The sequence below is a fragment of the Dinoponera quadriceps genome, unplaced genomic scaffold, assembly GCF_001313825.1.
Source record: "Dinoponera quadriceps isolate SergipeBrazil2010 unplaced genomic scaffold, ASM131382v1 scaffold1153, whole genome shotgun sequence".
NCBI classification, from domain to species: Eukaryota; Metazoa; Arthropoda; class Insecta; order Hymenoptera; family Formicidae; genus Dinoponera; species Dinoponera quadriceps.
In genome coordinates this window covers 366,090-389,424 of record NW_014555324.1, presented here as the reverse complement: position 1 = coordinate 389,424, position 23,335 = coordinate 366,090, and the positions used below count along the sequence as shown (strand labels likewise).

Below are 23,335 nucleotides of genomic sequence, written 5' to 3'. Positions count from 1 at the left end.
AATCTCCCATCTTTATTACTTCTTTATTATATAACTCGACCTTTTATTATTACATAATTTCGATTCGTGCAGGCATCAATAATTAACGGCATTATTCATGAGAATAATCACGATAACTATCGAACTAACGAAAGGTAAATATCGAAACTGCAATATCGAAATTTAAGGCATTGGTTCTCAGATTGGAGGTCTTGCTTGATTAGTGAAAAAGAGGAAAAGCGTGACGTTCGAAATTGAACTCGAAGTTTCACATCATGAATGTTCGGGTTTATTTTCTTCGTTTAGAAAAATTCAGACCACTTTCCTGATATCAACGTGATTTAATCTAACACGAATGAAATGGAAAAATTCTCATAAAATATATTAGTCGCGCGCTGATAATTCATCGCAAAATAACGCGCGTTGGGAAAAGTAAGAAATTGTTTCGCGAAGCTCGGGCTAACTCGAGAGATTTGACGAGACGGAGAACGTCAGTTCTGAATTGTAATGTTAATTCCTTGTTGAGTTTTCATTAAAGGAGCTTGCCCGAAATGTCGAACGAAGCGCGAGATTTAAAAGTTTGGGAACCCCTGATTTAAATGCTCGACGATGCATACACGCCGGCAGCCATGCCGTAATCCGTTCCCGTTCAATTTGCTAAAGAGCTTATCGTTCCGATCGAATTATTAATGGCAAACATAAACGCGCGCGTTTTTAAGCGTTCGCCACCGATTGAGCAGGCTTTAATGTCAAAGCAATATTTGCTTAATGTCGCATACGAATGGAGTTTTATGAAATTATTACGTGAATTGTATCTTTATTTGTGTTTGCACATCCGGAAAATTTAATCGTTATTTCTATAACAATCGCGTTATCGCCGTTATTAACAAACATAAGAGTGTCTCAACTGTTGCTTCTAAATTCAGAGAAATATTCGTAAGAGAAAAATGTTATTTAATTTCTTATTGTGTAGACTCGACGTGAGGAAAGTCGCACGTGTCAATAAGAAACTCATGGCGGGATGCGACTTTTCCAGACGATACTCCGTTCATTCGGGAGAATAAAACGAGATCTCTCTTCGCATTTATTTGCAATTCGCGCGACGTTAATCTCTTTTTTCATTTTTTTTTGCAACATCGAACTCGCCGCGGTCTCGCATCGCTCGCGGTCGCGATTTTAACCTCGTGACTGTTCACGACGCACGTTCGCGAGGGGTACACACACGCGGCGGGGAGATAGTAACTGGTAAGACGGCCGTATTGGGATATTAAAATAGCAGAGTAGCGTTTTAGCAAAGTGAGAGTCATTGCCGAATCGACGTGACGTCATGCAAGGTTAACCGAGCGTTTCAACGAGACTAAAGTTGATTCAGCATCTAATGATTTTTCCTTCGTTAAAAATGACCGAATTTCTTCTCTCGCGGGATCTTGCGTCCCTCTGACGACGCGACGAGACGTTCCGTCGCGGAACGTAACGGGGAATCTCCGTCGAGTTTCAACGACGAATAATTCGCCGTGATCGATTGATTAATGATCAATCGGATGCCGATGTTTTCTCAACTGAAGCCGAGAGTCACGATTGAATAACGAAACCTACTCGCACGAGTCTTCGCGCGAGTTTGAAACGCGCGTGTTCGCTCTCTCCCTCCCTCCCTCCTTTTCTCTTTCCGCGAAATTTCATCGTCAAGACACACATCGTGCGATGCGTTTGATAAATTCGCGAGAGAGATAACGATTGCCGTTTCGGCGGAAGAGTCAACTTGTTTGAGCGGAATCTAATTATAGGAATATTAAAATTGTGCGACAAAGTGTTAGAAAAAAGAACGTAACGCCGAACGGCACGCCGCGCTGTGTCGGAACATGGATTTACGAGTATGTTACGCATTCTTGGGAGAACCGGCCACTTTGCTTATCACGAATGAGGGCATTCTCGGGCGCGATAAAACCGGCGAAACCACGGCCGTAAAAGTAATAGCGACGTGTGTCCCATGTGTTTAACAGGTTTACTTGAGTAATTAACTTATGTGAGGATTTTCGTCGGAAAACAAGAATGTCGGTCTCGTATAGGCAACAAAATGCGCGAATTGACGAGGTGGCATCTAAAGTTAATAACGGAGACTTTCTGGTGTCTCGAGTTTAATGGCGTTTCGCAAGTTCACGTAGTTCTGTAGAACAAACGTTCTAAATCTTTATTAATAACAGTTTTTAGGTATTTTTATATCCGCACATTAACGTTCGCGTACCGTTCACTATGCATGCACTATGTTTCTCGATATTAATTTCCATTATAATAAAATATTTCTCATATTTTTCTGAATTCTCTTAATTTTTTTTGGGTTGTCACACACAGTCTTAAAATATCATGCATTCTTGAATCGAATTTAAAGCAGCCATCTGGTGTGACAAGTGCGTTAATTCTCCATTTCGATTGTTTGCAGTAACAAGTGCCTTAACGAAAAAAGACGACGGACCCAAGAGAACTTGTATATCGATGAGCTTGCCGAGCTGATTTCCGCCACGGACATGAGCTCTGGCAAGACTGACAAATGTCAGATCCTTCAGAGAACCGTCGATCAGGTAAGAAGAAAAATTCCTCTCTCGCCTCTCCCTTGCGTGTCGATGATTGATAACATCGCCGTCGCGGAGTACGTGTGCCAGTGATATTTATATTAATCGTATATTATATTTTTTTCTCCCGACGAAAAAGAGAAGATGAAGCGGTTCATATACCGGCGTGCGAGTGACAGGATTAGAAAATGAGATTAATTACGTGAATTGCTATATTTAAATATTTGAGCAAATCGAAAGCAAGTAGGATATTGTAAGAATAAAAAAGACAAATTTTTATTACTTGTATGTAATAAAAAGTTATTAGCTAGTATTACCTATTAAGCGGATTAATTTTATATTGAATTTTTAGATACTTAAATGAAAAATAATTAATTAGTACGTTGAAAGAAAAAAATGCTACATTTGAGAAGATATTTATTAAGGAGTATTGGAGTAATTAAGTAAATATTGTTTGAAATTAACATACTGAAAGGAAAAAGTGCTACATTTAAGTAATATTTATTTAATCCGAATAAGGTAATTATTCCTATACTTCTTAGCAAAATTTATTTGAATGTAGCACTTTTTTCTTTTGGTATAAAACGTCAAGGAAGAGTTTGAATTCTAAAAAAAATAGGATAATTCAAGGTCCTATTTAAAAACATTCACGCCCGCAAAATTATATACACTTTTATCGTTTTCTTTCGGGCCGTAAAATTAAAGATAACTGCTCGGTGTTAAGGGAAAATGGCAATTTTATTGTCGCCAAAGGACACTTTACACACACAAAGCCTTCCTTACCGGATAGGGACAATAAAATATCTTAGATTAATGACGCGATCCTCGTAGTCCTTTGTAAGTAACCCGACCCACGCGTACGCGTTTTATGTACAGTGTGTCCTCTTATCCAGAATAAGAAGGTACGAGGTCGTCCCGTATAATTTAAGTAAATAGATGATGGCAGACAGAAGGCCGTCCAGAAGGATCCGTTCGCCGACGGAATTTTTTTTGTATACGGAAAATCGATCGGCAAATATCGAACATTGATCGGCGTTGTTTACGGATCGTCCGTGGAAGAAAACCCACGCGCGCAAAACCCGGGTGAAATATTTGGGAAAGCACTCAGGATTATTGAGAGATTTGCGGACGGTGTATGGCGGAGGGGGGAGGTCTCATAAAGGTCGCCATGTTTTATAGATGACACATGTATCCCCGCGCGACGATCTACGAAACGAAAGAGGGGGAGATAGGCGAGAACGGCGTTTTCAAAAGTGACATTACATCGTCAGCTTAACGAGTTCTCGTAATGTAAAAAAAAAACTCGTTCTTGGCAAGTTTCGGTACGGCAGTGCTCGCCGTTAGCAATCGATCGTCTTGCGAAATACGAAGTAATGTTGCGAATCTCTATGTCTATGGTCCGCCTTATTGTTACGTTCGTACCGTTGGGATATATGTAAAATTATATACCCTGGAATTGTATTATTTATACACATATGTAAGATTATGTACTGAATTTCAACACGGCGATATTATAGCTCGATACAGCCATTAATTCCACGGTCATAATTTTTCCTGTTCTTGAATTACGAATTCAAAGAGGAGTGCGATGTGTACACACGGTGTGTGATTCTTATTGTGTGTAAAATATTCCGAAAAAAGCAGGACTTGGTTTTCAACGGAGGCTTACGTGTATATTTACGCGAATATTTGCTCGGAATATTCGCCCGCCGCAAGACTTTAATCTCGACGCTAAACAGTCCGACGATTAAACGTTTTCTAAGGCAGTACCGACAATTAATGCGGAAACTCCTGTTCCTGTTATTTCTCTCGAAACTTCTCCGTCGCATCTGTTTAATTCTCAACGGCACGGTAACTCGGTTATTATGTCTCGAATGAAGTTTTCCCTGAAGAGAAATCAAAACCGATCTGAGAATGAAACCTCACTATTAATATTTTCGCAAGATATCAGTCCAGACACTCGTGAGATTTACGATTAATGAAACGATTTTTTTTCTACTGTCGGGGTATTAATTAATTCTCGCGTATTATCGCGTATTACTCGTGTACATTTGTTTCTTGTATCGTTTTTACCGTTCAGGTAATGTTAGACTCGCGAGCCGAGCTAATTCATCGAAGCATCCATTTTCGCGGATACAGTGATCTATTGATTCAAACGCGCTATTTTTATAGCTTGTCTACTCTCAATATTCAGTTCAATATTTTAATAACTAATCAGACGTCTCATCATATATAAATTATACAACGCTGCCATCCAATCACTTAATTCATCTTTCGTCACTTTTTCTTGACAAGTCATTAAAAATTTACTATTGTCCACGGGTCATATAGTCACTTTTCTCCTGAGCTGCTGTTAAATTTGTAAAATATAGACGTTCTGCATATAACTTTGCCGTCTCTCTTAAAACTTCTTCGAAAGCGTACTTATATCATTCATGTCTTTCGTCGTTTCTTATTATGAACTTTCAAACAAAGTTACTTTCGTACTATGAAAAGAACTCGCTATGTTATCCTTAAGTTATCGAAAAATAAATCAAATGTAAGTATTGCTTTTTTGCTAAAATGACCTTGGTTGTTCTCAGAATTTGACAAAAAATGTCACTTTTGTTCACTATTTTGACGTCTGAGAGGTCACTTTTTATCATTTTTTCTACCAAGAAACAGTCACTATTTCACTTTTTTGTCCCGGTGACTGTGTAGCAGCGCTGAAATTATATGAAAATCAATATTTTTCTATCTGCGTCAATTCGCAAAAGTTCAGATATCCACTCTTAACCGTTAATTTTCTAAAGAGCCATTGCTACTCCCCCAATATTTTTCTTGCGGAAAAATTAACTCGCGAACCGATCAGAGCTCGTATAAGCGAAGTTTGCACCAAGTATGCTCACCATCGCATACGTATTATTACAGTTGCGCTGTATTATACGCAGTGCAGATGGTCGTGACATCGTTCAGATAACTCGACGTTTTGCTCGAGCTGCTCGAAACGGACGAAGCGTTCGAGTAATCCGAGAGATTTTGTGAGCGGCTCGATGAATTCGGTCAACCTCACCGATTTCGGACGACCCGATGCCTCTTTTTTTTTTCACGCAACCCGATCCGCTTCTTCCAACCGGCGGTTGTTCTATCACCTTTCTTACCTTAGATCGAAGCTCGAGCGTGACGCTCGCGTATTTAGTCTTGACTCGAGTTGTGTCAACAAAAGAAAAGAATCGCGCTCACGAGTCAGACGAGTCGACGAGACGACGCAACAGATGGACTTCCATTTTTATTTCGAGTCTAGTTTTACTTTCGGGCTGATTCGGTTTGCGCATTTTTGCGCAACACGCATTTCGAAGTGCGCGCTTCGTTCTTGCCAAAAAGCTCGATTCGAGTTTTCAGTGTCTACTTGTTATCGCAGCCTGACGATCACGTCGTTTGCCCCCGTTCGAAAGGTCAAAGACGTAATTACGCTACGATATTTCTTTTCAGCCGATACGCGATTAATTCGCCGACGATACTCACCGATAATTACAGGTCCCGGGGTCTTTGTTAAGCCGTGGCCGCACGATCATTGGCTAAACGCGAAACAGCAGTTGCATAACGGCCGCTAAGGCTAAGCCCTTGACTCACTAGCCTGTGTACAATCGAGCGAGGTTCCCATGCGCTTCCCATTGGCGGACCAACGATCCAGTCCGGCCACGATTTCGGAGCCTAGAAATTTTCGGAGCCGATAATGTGTCGTAACTGTGTCTAATGGCGAACGAAGGCCTCTGTGTGCCTTTCGACTCAAGTTTTAAGCGGTCTTCTCTTTCTCTTCTCTTTCTTTCTCAGATATGGCTCGAAGTCGAGCAACATTAGCTTGTTGCTTCACAAAGAGACGAAGCTTATGTACGATGTTTTCGGGAAGATACTGGAAGAACGTGAAAGAAGAGAGCGCTGTTAGCGCTTTAACGCAGGATTATTTACACGCGTCAACGTACGACGTCCGATATTCAATAGGAAAATACGTTGTCCGGGCATAGATTACTTTTCCCCTAGGACGGAAACGTGACCAGTTACGTGATTGATGTCCTTAAGACGAAAATGTTACTAATAAGGAACCCTAGAAAAAAGTGAAATCTATTGGATACCGGATACCGTCGAAGATACTGAGAGTCACAGTTTAAGTTTCATCCAACGAAAACGAAATATGTAAAACGCGCGTTTCCGCAACACGTGCCAACGGCGTTCCAAAAATCGATATTTGATTCAACGCTCCCTCCGGTCTTGTTTGGAAACATATTTATCGATGAATATAATCTAGATAACTTATTATATATCGTTTTCAACTGATTGAAATCATAGTTATTCCTGCTTAAGGCTAAACTTATCGTCACTTCTATCGTCTTTTGGAATACATAAACCTAAAGAGATATGATTGGTCGGTCAATTTTTTTACTGCTTTAAGCCTTATCCAGACAAACTTGCATAATCGCATAATGTATATGCAGAAGGAAATGGACTGATCAATGTGTCAATATAGAAGAAATCTTTTTTCTGCATGAATCATGATTGGTTGATTTCCTTATACATATGCGGTAACACAAGTGTGTCTGGATAGGTCTTTATTGCTTACGTTTTTCTATGCGCCGCAGCCTTGATATCTTCGAAATATCGATACCGCTCGATACCCCGTGCGTCCCTCGAGGCTCTCGAGGGAGAACTTGAGCGAACGCGTTCGGCAGCTGCTGTGAGAAGCTGGTTCCCTTTGCTTCCAGAAATCCACCTTCGCGCGACCACTTAATGATATACCTATAACTGTACCTGCGAATGTTACGATTGGCAAGTGGAAACGAGAATCGAATTTGCAGCGGTGTCGGGGCTGACTTCGCACAGCTGCGCTCAGCTGCTGCGCTCGGCCGAGTTTCGCAGTTCGCGCGGACTGTAGCGGCAAGGCTTTCGTCCATCCGTCCGTCCGACCGACCGACCGACCGACCAACCAACCGATTGCCGCTGCCGGCACAGCGGCGTGAACGGAGGGGGGAGGGACCGACTTCCCGTCTGTGTTCTCTTCGCCCGTGCATCACGTTAGTCGTGCCATTCGCAGAGGAGCACGTGTCGAGCCCTCGTGCGACAGGCAGCGCGGGCGAGCCGCGCTGCGAAGTCTCGCGCGAATCTTTCCCTTCGTCGTCGACCGAGAAGAGGAACCAGGAGGAGAGAAACTTCGCCACGAAAAATTCGCGAGCGCGACTCGCGTTCTCCGCTTCTTGCGGATCGAAAAGACGTGTTTCGGACGGTCGAGTTTCTCGCACGCGACGAATCACACGCTGCTCCGGCCCGTGAGAGTTTGTCACGTGACCTTGAGTGACGTCACCGAGGCCAATAGGAAACCTTCTTCCAAACGGCGCCGCTATAACTCGGACTACCTGTGCGAAACGAGGAGAAAGAAAGGAGACGAGAGAGAGAAGAGAGAGAGAGAGAGAGAGAGAGAGAGAGAGCGAACGTGAGCGAGAGTTCGCTGTGTGACGTCATCTGCGCGGTGGCGTTATGCGCAGCGACCCGGCGATGCGATCGAGGTAGTCAATTGAAAATTCTCTAGCGAGAAGATACACATGCTGCTTCTCTCTCGACCCGCGTTATCTCAAGAGCAAAGCCTCCCTGTCGCTTCTCCACCTGATATCTCGCTATTTGTTTATCGGACCGTCGGAGATTCCGTCCGGCCCGCGACGACGACATCGCCAGGATGAAGGAATCGCGCAGGACCGGCTTCGACACGGTTTGCGCCCCGTCCCGCAAAGTATGAGGTTCCAATATATATTACGCGTACTCTACATCGTATATATTAATAATCCGCGAGATTTCGTCCGGATTCTATTTTTCGTTCTCGGTCGAGACCGTCTTCGCTCTCCTTCGAACGGCGCTCTCGCCGCAGCAATCTTAAGCCGCCCCTGAGATCGCGATATGCGTTATTCGCGACGTGCGAAAGAGAGAGAGAGAGAGAGAGGGCGACGACGTCTCTTTGTCGCCGCGTTTCGTTCCTCTTCCTTTTCTCCCGTTCGATCGGCGAGATCGTGGAAACGCCGCGGCGGCGGAAAGCTGAAGAGAGGAATTTATCGCGGGCGACGTGTGACGCGACGCGCTGCTGCTCGACGACGGGAGAAATGTGCGCGCACGTACATACGCGCGCATTCATGTGTACGTACGTACGTACGTACACGTATATACACGTTCGCCGTTTCCAGCGGAGGAGAGCGACTAGCGGCAACGTCGCACATACACACACCGTTTGTCGGACTCGGCCGCGCCGGTCGGAGTCACCGACTTTTCGAGGCCACGACGGGCGCGCGCTGTGTGTGCCGCGCACGCTCTCAGATCGCACTGTGCCGATTACGGCCGCGCGATCTATCGGCGCCGCGAGATACGAGCTCAAGGACGCGCCTTTTCCGCGCGACCGTGAATTCCGGTCGGCCGGTAACGCAGGAATTCCGGCCGCGCGCGACTCGCCGTCGCCGAGACACCGCCGGCGCCGTATTTGGATCGTCTGAAATAGTAATTCGCGACAACGCGCTCTTCTCCCGATAGGTAGGTCGTCTAGTTTTACGAGGGGACGAGCTTGATTTCCTCGGGAACGTTGTCGCGGAAGGATGTGACACTTTATCGTCGATTGTTTCAGAAGGCGTCAGTAACGTCTTCTTCTAGTTTCCGGTCAGGAATCCGACGCGCATAGCATCGTTATCTCGAGATAAGGATTAATTAGCGTTTTCAACAGGAGCGCTTAATTAACGACGTCGTGAGCTTTGTCCTCCAGCCAATCATAGAGCTTGCAACGTCATTAAGCGTTATCGGAACGATGTAAATTCAATTTTATAGTCGAAAATGCAGGAATGCATATTATTGAGAGAGTTTTCATCTCGAATTAATCGAGGAATTGGTTTTTTTTTTTTTTTTGGAATGTCCTTGGATAGGGAACACTCGGTACGATGCGCTCCACTTGCGCTTTTACGTCGTTTCTTCAAATCGCGCCGGGAATGATAATGAAGCTGCTGCGGCTGATAATGGAAACGAGGGAGAGATAATCTCAAACGCGCGTTGAATCGTTTCTTATGTTCTACAGCACGAAACGATCTTCCGCGAGGAGAAAGTGTTTCGGCACAATTCCTTCGACGGTGATGGCATTGCGTGACGTAATTACACTATTAATCGTAACGTTATTGCCGCGTAAACGATACGAAAGCGTTCGTTTAGATTGCGCGCGATTTCTTTTTAGTTCGAGAATATTTGCAAAGAGAAAATCAATTACACCGCGAACACTTGAACGTTCGCTAGATTAAGAATAATTTTCTCAAAATTCTGATTAAACTAATCGACAATTAACTCAATCGGCAGAGTCGCCAATGTGGAAAATGAAAAACAATTTGTTGTTAAAACGAGCAAGAAATTCGCTCGTTCGTTCTTTATAATTTCCTTTTGTAAACGTGTTCAAAATTATTGTCGAGTATTAACACACAGAGAAAAGGATTTCTTTGAATTTAACAAAATTTCTTTAATTGAAACTTGATTAATTGAAATTCTATTAAATAACCCCAAGTTACACAAACGCGTATACTAAATTCAAAGAAACTTTTTTTCCTCTGCAGAATGGTTAATATTTTGGGTATTATCAGGTACGATAAATTACACAGTTAAGATGATTAGGTTAGCTAGATTAGATTGGGCTGGGTTAATTAGAGTTTGGAGAAGGGCATTCATCAGAGAGTCGCTGGAGATTTCGAGTCGTAGTCATCGCGTCATAAATTCCTGGTCGTTCTTTAATTCGAGGACACACGAGAGCATTCGAGATTTTCGATCTTATGCGTGTAAGACTGAAAATCATACATTCGGCGTCACGCTTGCCTGGCCGTTACAATTGTGTTTACTTGTGTTCTCAACATTATAGATATAAGCACGAGGTCAAAAATTGTACATTCGCGATCTAGGAACGATTATGTGACTATGACGACTCTACACGTTCGTACGTCAGTACAGTTGCCGATGATTATTTGAGGAAAACTGCAACGATATTTCTTATATCATATAAAAGTGACGCTATTTATGCGAAACATAAATTTTCATACGAGGAAAATAACACGTACGGCAAGGTGAGTTCTCACGCGCTCGAACGAAAGTGTCGCGCGGTTTGCACCCGGCGACGCGGTGGTTATCGAGTTACGTGGCTTTCACTGAGCGCGTTACATTTGGGCAACGACTTTCTTGGGCTCGCATCGGACACTTCCTAAAGTCCCTGAGTGGTGTCGTTGTTTCGTTAGCGTTCTGACGCAATGACGGATAACAGACCTGCGCGCGCGATGGCTAATGGACTGTGCATACAGTACAAAAACCGAGCCGGTGCACACAGGCACACACGTACGCGCTTTCAACCGTAGTCCGTTCTCTTCAGGTTCGTATACTCGCTCAAACCCTTCGTCCGGTAAAGTAAATTTCAGCTTCGCGTACGGAGAAACGGCCTCCTCTCCGAGACAAGACCGAGAACGGGTGAGATTAAATTCGTAGATTCCTCTCTTCCGACGCGATGCTGGTGTTTGACCTACTTTTCTCGGAAACTCGATAGAATCGATCTTGAAAAAAAAAAAACGAAAGGGAGATTGTAGTAGCATTTTCATCATTTTGAGAGACCAGTTCGTTAAGGATTCAAACGCCTGGTTCACACATGGATTTGACCGTTGTTTCGGATATTTCGATCCGCCGGGGAAATTCAAACGACCATCGACGGAACAAGTCGGACGATAGTGGTGGGGATTGTCTACGGAATTTTCGTAAATAATCTTCACAGGTATCATTCCGGGGAAAGCAGGCCTGTCTTGAGCTATATTAATACCCGGCATTCGGAATTCTTCGTTTGCCTTCTTCCCATTTGCTTCGTATGCACGCCCCTACCTGTCTCATTGTAAAGACGGAAACTTGCAACAAAAGTTCGCAAGCTGAAAAGGACCTAGCATTACCTTTCCACACGGGACCTTCGCGCCAGCACGTGCGCTCGTCCTTTTGAGTTGCGAACGTTGGTGAGTTAAGATCGGTTGTTTCGAGCACTCGAGAAGCGAACTGCGAAGTGTGAGTAACGCGACGACTTTATAAACCACCGTTGCATTCAATCGTATCCCCACTTTCTCCATCAACTGTATCTTTCTCATCTCGCTTGTGCCACGATCACGTAGTGACGTTCGCGTTATTGACTCGACGTATTTTTTTTTACCGCCTCTCTATTGATACATCGCGTGTCTTTCTTCCATCTGTCTGCTTCTGTATCGTCGCTGCGATCGTAGATATCTTTCTCTCTCTCCGTGTGCCATAACCAGCGTGACAAATCTGCTACGACGTGTAAAAACAACGTTGCCGGATGTCTAACGATAAATTCCGCCCTACCAGCGAGAGTGGATTATTTGTTTCGTATCTGGCGCGCGTGATACCATCTCTTATTTCACTGATATCACGCGTCTCGTAAAAGTGGCGCGCGGCCGTATCCTACCGGACGATGTGTATCAACAATTTACCGCGCAAAACCGTTTCGGCCTCGTGTATTTTCGAATGTTTCTCATTTTATTACCTGCATACACGCGCGCACGTGCAGCATGCGTACGTGCGTGCGTGCACGCAGAACCAGGAAGTGCGCGGGTGACACACGTGGTGTGGTCCAAGTCGGTTTCTTGAAAAGGTCGTTTTTGCGAACTCGCAGGTACCTCTGCTTGGAAACAAGGCCGCTAACACTGCGTCCGCTCAATGTGACGAAGTCTGAAAAAAGTCAAACCGTAGTAACACGTGACGCTAATAGAGCGGATAAATTTCGTCAGAATCGCGAGCCTGCGAACACAACAATTGAGTGATAAGCTTTTGGAAGATCAGGGTATCTACTGCCCGGAAGAACCTCAGGTGATTTTATTGAAAATCGGGACATTTTCAATGGATATTTTATATATTTCCGAATTGTCGATTATTTAACTTTGAAAATACAGTAATGTCAAATTCGCAATTTATAATAATACTCGAAATACACGTACATACATATGCATATATTTAAATATATCATTTATATACCTCTGTTTCTATTATCTCTGCATTTCTATTGGATCAACTGATGCACAAACATAGCATTGATAAGAAGAATAAAAAATAATATTTTCTTATTTGTAATATCGTACATATACGTTTACTTTAACTTTGCTTCAAATTAACATTTACAGCTCAGATAGCGAAATAAAAATATAGAAACGTAATTTTGCTTGATAAATATTAAATTTATGAATGGCTCTTTTGATGCGCCACTGAAAATACGACATTGAACTTTTGCAAACCTTTTAAAATGCCATTTTAATACGAAGTAATGTAATAAAATCCTATATCTGCTTAACCACGTGGAAGAAACGGAACGAGCCACCTGGGTGAAGCGTAACTGACCTGTGCGGGATGTCACGTAGGGCGGAGGTAATGGCGGGGTGAGAAACAAAAGAGAAAGGAGAGGGGTTCGTAAAAAATATCTACGTCTCGGAGGACGCACGTTGGGTATTCGATACGCGTGCAGAACAGGGTTCCGGAACGCGGAATGCAGAAAAGGGATTTGGCGGAATTTTGCGTCGCAACGATTTGGCGCGTGACATCATTTGAGAACGACTTGTGTTATAGCACCGTAATCGCGCCGACGTATCTCGCTTGCTCGCAACGAGGCTGCGACGAGGTGCGTGTGTCGTCGGGATGCACACAAAAAGCGGTGTCAGTCGTTTTCTCGCATTATCACGTCACGCATAACTTGAACGGCGCGATGGAAATGCGCTACTACCCACCACTGCTATTGCCACCACCGTCACCGCGCGTCATTCGGACGGAGAGAATTAAAGATTATTTCGTCCGCGGTATAGAGTCAGAGAGGCTTCTGTACACGGCGCTTTTGTGCGGACATTAGCGTCGAAGTGAACGCTCGAGCGACGATTGTCTAAATGCGAAGTAAAAGCGTCTCTCCCTCGCAGCTACCGTGATACCTGAAATTACGAAAACCGAATATTAATTCACGTTATATTATGCGTACTGCATTATTGTGCTTTAATTAACGGCAAAAACCTCGTGGACACTGTTTGATTCATTGGCGAGTAATTCGTTGAAACTCGATGCGACGGTCAATATTTAAGCGAGACACGTGTAAACACAGCGGCGTATTTATTTAAGCGATTGTCGGAGGATCTTTGTAATATGGGCATTCTGTTTTCAAAATTTATGGAATCCGAGCTCGGTGATGATATTATCCTATGATCTCGTGTCATACAATTTCCCCGGATACTTCGAATGTTATTATCGATCGATAACGTATCGATAACTTTATCTATTACATTGCGCAATTTTTATATATACGGAGTGTCCCGAGAATATAAAAGGATTGCAAGGGAAGCTTCGAGGTTCTTTGAGCTTGAGGTTTGTAATGCGGGAGAGGTGTTCTGATCGCTTGTTTCCTTCTTTCTTTTGCAGATTCGGCACTTTAGGCAACAAGAGGGCTCCAATAGTCATGCCGTACAACAGGGGGAAGTGTCTTCGTCGAATCCGAACATATTGTCCAACGATCAAGTTGGCTCTATTTTACTCGAGGTTTCTATTACTTCTATTTTTTTTAATCTTTCATACAGAAAACAGTGCTAGATTCGAGTGAATAATTACCCCAATATTCGTTAGCAAATGTTCACTTGGTTTAAGTAAAGTATTTCACTTGAATCGAATAAATACTTTATTTGAATAATTTATTTCGAAAATATTATACTTGGATCAAGTAAATATTGCTTGATTTGCTAAGGAGTATCAGAATAATTATGTATTTGAATCAAGCACTTTTTTTAGATATAAAAGAATATATGATATAAAAGAATATCTGAATAAAAAAGTCACGGACGCATTTAATGCATTTAACGGAATCTATCAATGCGTAATGATATTGTTCGTTTTTTACAGGCGTTAGACGGCTTTCTATTCGTTGTAAATACCGAGGGTCGCGTGGAGTACGTTACGGATAACATAACGCAGTACATAAATTACACGAAGGACGATGTCCTCGGAAAGGATATTTACAACATTATTCATCATGGAGATCACAACACCTTCATGCCCAGCTTGTTACCTGTGTCTTTAAGTAGGTATCTTATCTGCATCATACGCTCTTTTTTCCACGAGGGGTAGCCGACCCTCGATACTTACGGGGTAGATTCGAGATAGATGCGATCAGTAGGTCACGGGTAATCCAATTTACAAAAGACCCTCCTCTTCAGGGTTCGTGGTTCATTTTTCAATTTCTTATTCGTGCTTTGGGACGGGGTGAGTGGCCTCCATAAATTCAAGAGATAGCACACGTGCCTTGACAAATTTTAGTACTTCCTTCTTTTTTATTATAGATATCGTAGCATATGTACTTTATTTGCATCACTCTTTATTAGTTATATCACGCAATTGTGTGTTTCAGGCTTTTATTAATCCACTTTTACCTTTAGATTGTACATCTATAAGCCTTTAATTTTAATTAATGTATTTATTTCTTAAATTTTTTATGGATTTTTGAAACATTATTTCTAGTACGAATTTATTCGAAAGTTACAACATAGCTTGCGCATATTGCACCGCGCGCGATTATTTGCCAATCTCCTTTATTTAATAATTCAAAATTTTACATATTTTTGTAAAATAATAAAAGACTTTTTTTGTACTCTGTTTGACTTAATTGAACTAAAAATTGACTAGTAGACAGTAACTTTATTTATATTCTAGAGGATAAAATCAGAATCTTTTGGTTTCGAATATTATATATTTTTATAATTGGGCCAACTGTATAATTTTTGAGACTTTAAGAGATGTATTCGGTTAATCATTTGACGAGTCCGCTATTGTGCAGGCTGGACGAACGAGTTGCAGCCTCAGACCAGGAATCGTACTTTCATTTGCCGCTTCTTGGTGAAGCCTCCGGATGATAAGGACGAGACTATGGAAGAGAAGCAACAGCGAGTATCGAAATACGAGTCTATGCAAATTTGTTCCGCTGTTCTGCCGAGTAACGCCGATCGTCTGGAGAGCGGTGATGTGTCCTCCGAGTCGTCAGACATTGGTCTTTGCGTGATGTGCGTGGCGCGTAGAATATCGCCAAACGAGAAGCCGATTGGTACTCCCATTGAACAGTTCACCTTCAAATTGGATACCACGTGGAAGATTATCACGGTCGACATCAGTTGGTTGTCCCCCGTCTACTCCAAGTACCTAAGCAAGGTAGGAAGAACGCATATAGTTCTTGAAAAAAATAATGGACTGCTCTTTATAACCGAAAATTAAATATAGAAGAAAAGGTGGTATTGTAGCCTCCCATTTTCTACTTTTTATATAACTTTGTCAATAACCAATATATTTTTAATTAAAAATCCAACGATTACACTGATCAAAGTGTTGTCCGATCGATTCTAGACTCAAAGTTTTGAAATATTTATTACTTGGGATGTTATTTATAAATATGTGATGACGCTGCATAATGGGTTGAACAGAGACAGAGGTGGTAATTTGGCTTCCTACTAAAATAGATTACAAAAACTGGTTTTGTTAAAAAAAAATACAGTGTTTTGTTACAAAATTATATATTTATTCAAAATAAGCTCTTAGAAAGAATAATAACACCGGCACACAAAAAAAAAGTGGTCTGTACTTTTGACCAAACCCACCTATCTATATGTATTTTGGCCCGCTGAAACCGAATCTGGAGGTCGTTTAGCCCGTCTACCTCTTGGTTTTGAGTAAATCGCAAAAAATAGCGAAAAATCGCATTAATAAGTGCGACAAAATTAGGAAAAAATTTTGTTGACTTTCAACAAGTAAATTTCTTCATGAAGCAACTGAGTCTAAAAGTGCACTTCCTACACTCGCATCTTGACTACTTTCCTCAAAATCTCGGAGACTACAGCGAAAAACAAGGAAAACGATTCCATCAAGACATGAGCGTAAAGCAATTTGGGAAAAAAGTTTCTGACCTTAATGAGATATATTTATTATGTATTTTGAAGCCCTGAATCCGTTTTTCAACTTTGTTGAGCTCTGTTACCCACAGGTTTTAGCGAAAATCGCAAAAAACCGCGTTAACGAGCGTAAAAATCGTTGTTTTCTTATGCTTTTTTTCTCTTGTAACGAACTCTTATCTTCGAATGATCTATGTAGCGGGTTTCTTTTCCTCTTCACTCCGGTCTGAATCGTTTCCCTTTTTAACGTCCAACAGAAATCTGCCATCATATTAACACTATGCCGTCCGGTGGCATCACGTTGGTGTCATGCGAAAACTATCGGGCAAATGCCGGTGGCACCACGTTGGTGTCATGCGCAAAACTATCGGGCAAATGCCGGTGGCACCACGTTGGTATCATGCGATTTATGATCTTCCGAGGACCTCGAAAAACCGCCGGCGACAAGCGAAATGATCTGAGTCAGTCCTACCGGCGCCAAACAAAAGAATCCCGATTAGACGTGCGGACGGCATAGTGTTAATATCCCACCTTCCTTGGTACCGCTGCTCCATTTCACTTATGTCTTGATGGAATCGTTCTCCTTGTTTTTCGCTGTAGTCTCCGAGATTTTGAGGAAAGTAGTCAAGATGCGAGTGTAGGAAGTGCACTTTTAGACTCAGGTTGCTTCATGAAGAAATTTACTTGTTGAAAGTCAACAAAATTTTTTCCTAATTTTGTCGCACTTATTAATGCGATTTTTCGCTATTTTTTGCGATTTACTCAAAACCAAAAGGTAGACGGGCTAAGCGACCTCCAGATTCGGTTTCAGCGGGCCAAAATACATATAGATAGGTGGGTTTGGTCAAAAGTACAGACCATTTTTTTTGCGTGTGCCGGTGTAATGAATATAATCGTGAATTTTTAATGTAGATATTAACTTTTACTTGTCAGGAGATATAAACTTTCAGCAGCATTTAGTATCACTGCGTAACGAAGAGCTACTAAACAAATTATTCCATAAGTGATCATAAGAATTCGCCACCTAATAGCGAAGATATTAAGAGGGATCATATCTACAAGGGCCACCTTCTTCTCTATTTAATTTTATTCAAGTTTCTATACATACATATTTTTCCTTGTTAACGCGTAACACGAGATCAGTCGTTGAAAGGGCAACCCACTCACGAGCACATTCTGTTTAAGGACCTGATAGGCACGTCGATCAAGGACTTGTGCCACCCTCATGATCTCAATACGCTCACGAAGCATTTGAGCGATACGTTCAAAGTCGGGGAAAGTACGAGCGATGTGTACCGACTGCGCGTTAGTTCTGATAAGTTCCTTAAGATTCAAACAAAGTCAAAATTTTTCAAAGGGAAAGTGATGAATGCGCACGATAGCGACTACGTGATGGCTATTAACTCCATCATCGGGTATGTTTGCATGCTCTTTTTGCTCGTTAGATATTAATTTTGACCGAACGACGATGAAGCGGAGAATACACGTGTGACGTTTTGTTTCCATCTAACAGGGATAACCTGATGCCTATCGAGGGTGGCCAGCTTTCCAACAACAAATTGTGCTCGGGACACTCTAGCAGCCGTTGTGCGAATAATAGTAATAACAATAACGGTAACAATAACAATAACGTGGGTGGTCCATTGATGTCCGTCGCGCATCTGAACGGTCAAGTGAGTGGTATCAGTGCTCGCAGTATGACGGCGGCAGCGGCTGCCTCGCACGTCGCCACGTCTTCGAACTCGATCACCTTCAGCGCGGGGGGTGCCACCGGCGGCGGTAACGGTAGTGACTCTTGCAACCCCCTGACCTCGCTAAGCGCGTCCGCCGGCAATACGTTTAATTTCACGGGGAATGTGGACCTGGAATTCGAGTTTTTCCGCAATCCTACATGGGACTTGGACAGCAGTGCCGGGTGGACGGACAGACCGGAATCGAGAGCGAGCGGGCCGCCGAACTCTCGGCCACCTTCTCAGCCAGCCCCAACGGCTTCGCCGAGTCCGCAGGGAACGACCTTCTCCAGTTCGGCGGTAGCTCCTCACTGTAGCCCTCTACGCCCGTTCAGTCCAACTACAGTCAGTGCCGCTCATACTTTCAGCAATTCCTTTGCCTTCAGCCCCCTACAAGAATCTACGCAGACAGCCACTTTGAGCAACACCGCGATTGGTGGTGTCGACAGCAACAACGGTGGTGGTAGCGCCACTTCTACGACGACTGTTAAGCGAGCCGAGGAGACGACCAATAAAAGTGGTTGTTCTGCCAATAGTAATAGTGGAGGTAGTAGCGGGAACAGTGGTATGATGGACAGCGCTGCCACAGTGAGGACCAGCAACAGCAGCAGCGGTAGCAGTGTCGCCGTTACCGCCGTCGAGGCTCAGAACAACAGTGTTGTGTCCACCGAGTCCGGTAGACTCAGAAATTTGTTGACCAAGGGCCCGAGTGCTAGTGAGGACAGTCAGGACAATACGAACAGCGACTCGGATAACCCGAATAGGCACAGGATACTGAAGATTTTATTGAACCAGCAAGACGAGGACGATTATAACTCGGAACACAAAGTGCGCACGAGTCCCAGCAATATGACGAAGCCCAGCGGCATGGAACACTCCAAGTCGTCGCTCGGAAACCATATGCTCTTGCAGGTAACCCATATTATCGCCGCTTTACCTAAAGATTCCTCACGACGTTTTCACTGCGTTTTGGCCATTACCAGAGAGACCTGTCTGTCTATAGTGAATGGCTTCTAGGAACTTTTGGAAGGCTCGTGGTCCATACACTATTTTCTTTCAGAGAATCTCTTTTAGGAGATCAGTTGATTACGTGACAACCCTATTGGTAGCTGCCGTTTGTAAAGTTAGTTAGCGATCGCTGGTGTTGGTTTTCTTCGAGATCTGAAAGATAGGCTTGAAAAATGACGTGCTGATGTCGTTTTTTAGAATATCAATTCTAGCGATCACTAGCCATGTAAATTTATCTGTAAAAATGATAATAGTACGCGTTATAGTGTGCTCATACAAGCAAGAGTCATGCCGGCCAGTCACAGAGCTGTGTCTATGTGTACAGACACAGAGGGCCACAGGGCCCTCTCGTCGTCTCTCTTTCTCTCTCTCTCTCTCTCTTTGTCTCTCTTAAACACGTCATTAAGAAAACCGTTGCGGCAAAGGATAAAGAGCCCTGCTCGCTCGCTTGATTGTAGCAAAGGCCTTCATACATGGATTGCCGTAAGCAGTAAGACTCGAGCAGTAAGGACGTTGACGAACCAATTAGTATATTTGTTTAGGTTTACGTATTCTAAAAGATGATAGACGTGACGATAAGTTGAAAACTTATCAAACAGTTCTCGAACAGAGAACTAAAGATCCTAGTTACTCCTGCTTATAGCTAAACTTATCGTCACTTTTATCGTTTTTTGGAATACGTAAGAAATGTATTGATAAAGCAGAGATAAAACCTTTTAAAACAAAGCACGTTCTTTTTTACCTGCATCTCCACTTCTCAAATAAAGGCGAGCGTTCTAGACATATTACGACCCGTATTCTGAACGCATTTACGATGTTAACGCTAACAAGATAACAGATGTGAGCATTTTCAGTATCACTTGTATTCTAAACGCGGTATGATATCAGCATTCTGTTAGGAAAAATCGGTAATCACATGTCACAGCAAAATTCAAAACTACTAAGTTGATTTGTTAACGCTCTAACATCGTTGTAAACGCGTTCAAAATACATGCCTATGTCTATGCCAGAGAATGATGTTTCCGAACATCCGGTAGCGTGAACACTGTTTTTTCAAACGCAGCCTTACTTTTAAGACTTTCTAGCCGTTACTACGAACGAGCGAGCGAGCTCTTTGTCCCTTGTCACGGTGGCAATCTTGATGATGTAGAAACAAGAAAATACTCAACATTTTTATGAAATACGTTGTTAATAATAAGTAAAATAAAAGGATAAGTCCAGAGAATGACGTTTGTGAGCGATTAAGCACATTCGTAAAATATTCCGAAAACTTCCCCTTACTATAGTAGTCAATAACTGTAAAATTGTCTCTTGGTGTGTTATGAACAGCTTGCGTGAACAGTACTGAACAGTACCTAGTGGCATTCAACACTCTCAGTGCGCAAAGAGCACCCTCACTTAAGCATCCTTGGTAACATTGTGTAACGCACGTGCTGCATTATGTGACCATTACACTATTACTAATAACACAAAGTGGTTGTTTTCTTTTCAAGTGACTGGCAGCCTAAAATTGGAGGAAAATAACTACAAAAATTTTGGTAGAATATAATTAACTTATCAAATTAGAATATTTCTATTAGTCTTTTTTTCATTATAAAATATTTGATACACTTATAGACGTATTGTTATGCAAACGCTTTTAGGGTCACGATACACAGAAAAGCAGCAAGACTTAAACAATAAATGGCAATATACTTCAGGCTAATTCATACATAGTGAAGACTCGTCAAATGTCCATAAGCGTGGTTCGCACTCTAAAGATTTATTATCTCTTTGTTTCAAGTTATTGAACGAAAAAAATGACGACGAGGACGAAGAGAGTCGCGCCGGGGCAAAGAAAAGAAATGATATTTTGCAACATCTATTGCCAGATGAAGAAAGGAAATTACCGGAACAACAGGTACAGTTTAATTTAATAGTTAATTTTAATTAGTAGTACAGTAGTTTAATTTAATAATTATACATACTTTTATACATAAGGGTGTAAGAGTGAATAATTCTGTTCTTAGGGACAAATTCACATTTCTCATTCATTCATTGGTTCATTTGTGGTTTATTCGTTCATTTATGGTTTATCTGATTTTGGAATGTCGTACAAAATTTTCTTCATTTCTTACCTGGGACTAGAAAAACCTTTTCGTTTGGGAGCTAATAAAGAATAGATTCTTCTTTAATCATCTATTTTATATTTTCCCCATCTTGTCAATTGTAAAAATGTGTCATTGCAACGTGGTCAATCGATATAGTTTATTAAAATAAGTGCCACTGAAATAACAGTTCGAAAATAGAGACCGAAGAATTTCCATCTTTTGTAATCATTCTTCCTAGGTATCCATTAGATTGGTCAATAGGGTTATTGTGATAATGGAGAAGTACTTTTATATTTATATTATACTTTTATATCAAAATTCTTGTTTAAACATTTTGGTTTCGACTGAATTAAAAACGATTGCAATGAAATGTTAGAATGTCGAAAATACCTAATGCAAAATTGAAAAAGAAATTAAGAAACACAATGCGTGCTATTGCAACAGACTTTCGTAAGCATCTTCATGATCGAACGAATTTTGTTTTACATTAATAAAGCAAAATCGGGAGGACTCTCGCGGGAGAGAGGATACCTTGTTACTGAGTCTTGGGTTCCGGACTACGACACCATCTCCGTCACAGTCGGGCGAACACCTTGGTCTCGGCAGCACGACTCAAGTCGGCCAGAAGAGACCAGGGGGAGAGGATGGTGATATGAGCTTAGCTCTGAAACGGCCGATGGATGGTTCGCATCAAGTAACTTCTTCTGGTACGAACTCTTCGATCAACACGAACAGCAAACTGTGGGAGAAAAATAAGATGTTGGCATCTTTGCTGGCGATAAAGCCGCCGGAGCCAACCAACGTCCCACCGATTCCCGCATCTGTGATATCGGCAACGCCACAGGTACAGTCAGCGTTATGTATACGATGCTGTTCTTGAGACGAGAGTTATATGATTTTCAGTCTTACACATATATATGCAGAAGATCGAAATTGCACAGGTAAGTCGTCTAGTTATAATGATTTTCACCTTGTGTATACATATATAAGGCTGAAAATTATGAAGTTCTCAATTTAGAGAATGATACAGCATACATAAGGATGACTATTCCTTCATTTACTGCTGATAAAGGCAGCGTCATTCGGTCTTTCGTCGACCGACTGTCGAATCAAGACGAAATAATGTTGCCTTTGTCAATAGTAAATGAAGAATCACTACCAGAATAGACTCCTCACAATTAGAAGTCACAGTTGCATAAGTATCCAATTTTTAGAAGCATCCTTTCGGACTATATCTTTATTATCAACACTGCTGAAACTACTTGTAAATCCTAACGTGCTTATTAATGTTCATTAAGCATATATCCTTATTTTCAATTAACTTTCAAGTATCAAATTGAGTCTATTTTACAGATAGCGCAAAATTTATTTATTTGTTTATTATTTTGGTAATTATGTAGACGACTTCCACACACTCAAATTCATTTCTAGTTTGATATATATCATATTAAAGAAAGTAGTCTAGATAACGCTTATAAACTTGGCATCTATTGCTTAATAATAATTGCTCATTAATCTATTGCTAAAATAATAATTGCTGCATTGAATTTAAACGTAAGATATATTAAGTAGCGTAAAAAAGATAATGTTACTTAATATAACTCAAATTTTAACATCAATAATCATCATATAACGTTAATCCAGGACAAACTGCCTCGCATGAAGCAGCAACAGCAGCAGCAGCAGCAGCAGCAACAACAGCAGCAGCAGCAACCACAGCAGCAGCCATGGACAGGTGGCAGTATGCAAGCAGTTGGTGGTAATAATGCGATAACGACGACCGCGACGTCGGCGCGTACTCCTCTCCAAAGCCAGTCGAGACAACTACCTCGTCAACCAACCAATACCTACCTCAGTCATATGTTAAGTCAGGTAGGAGAGAAGTTAGAAGGAGAGTGTACGATTGTTGATCTAACTTAAATATCCAATCAAATGAGTAAATTTAAAATTATTTGATGTCCATCTCATTCGTAAATATTATAAGT

At 42.0% G+C, this 23,335-nt stretch overlaps 1 protein-coding gene across 8 annotated transcripts in view; it reads left to right on the top strand.

The window, feature by feature from the left end:
* Positions 1 to 23,335, top strand: part of LOC106743841 (nuclear receptor coactivator 3-like) — a 124,062-nt gene that overhangs the window by 84,355 nt on the left and 16,372 nt on the right. For all 8 annotated transcript variants that reach the window (XM_014618061.1, XM_014618059.1, XM_014618063.1 and 5 more), the window contains 9 exons: positions 2,417 to 2,555; positions 14,016 to 14,132; positions 14,490 to 14,667; positions 15,421 to 15,788; positions 17,708 to 17,937; positions 18,036 to 19,164; positions 21,044 to 21,160; positions 21,847 to 22,194; positions 22,995 to 23,222. In XM_014618061.1, coding sequence (XP_014473547.1) covers positions 2,417 to 2,555; positions 14,016 to 14,132; positions 14,490 to 14,667; positions 15,421 to 15,788; positions 17,708 to 17,937; positions 18,036 to 19,164; positions 21,044 to 21,160; positions 21,847 to 22,194; positions 22,995 to 23,222 — 2,854 coding nt within the window. The remainder of the gene's footprint in view (positions 1 to 2,416; positions 2,556 to 14,015; positions 14,133 to 14,489; positions 14,668 to 15,420; positions 15,789 to 17,707; positions 17,938 to 18,035; positions 19,165 to 21,043; positions 21,161 to 21,846; positions 22,195 to 22,994; positions 23,223 to 23,335) is intronic.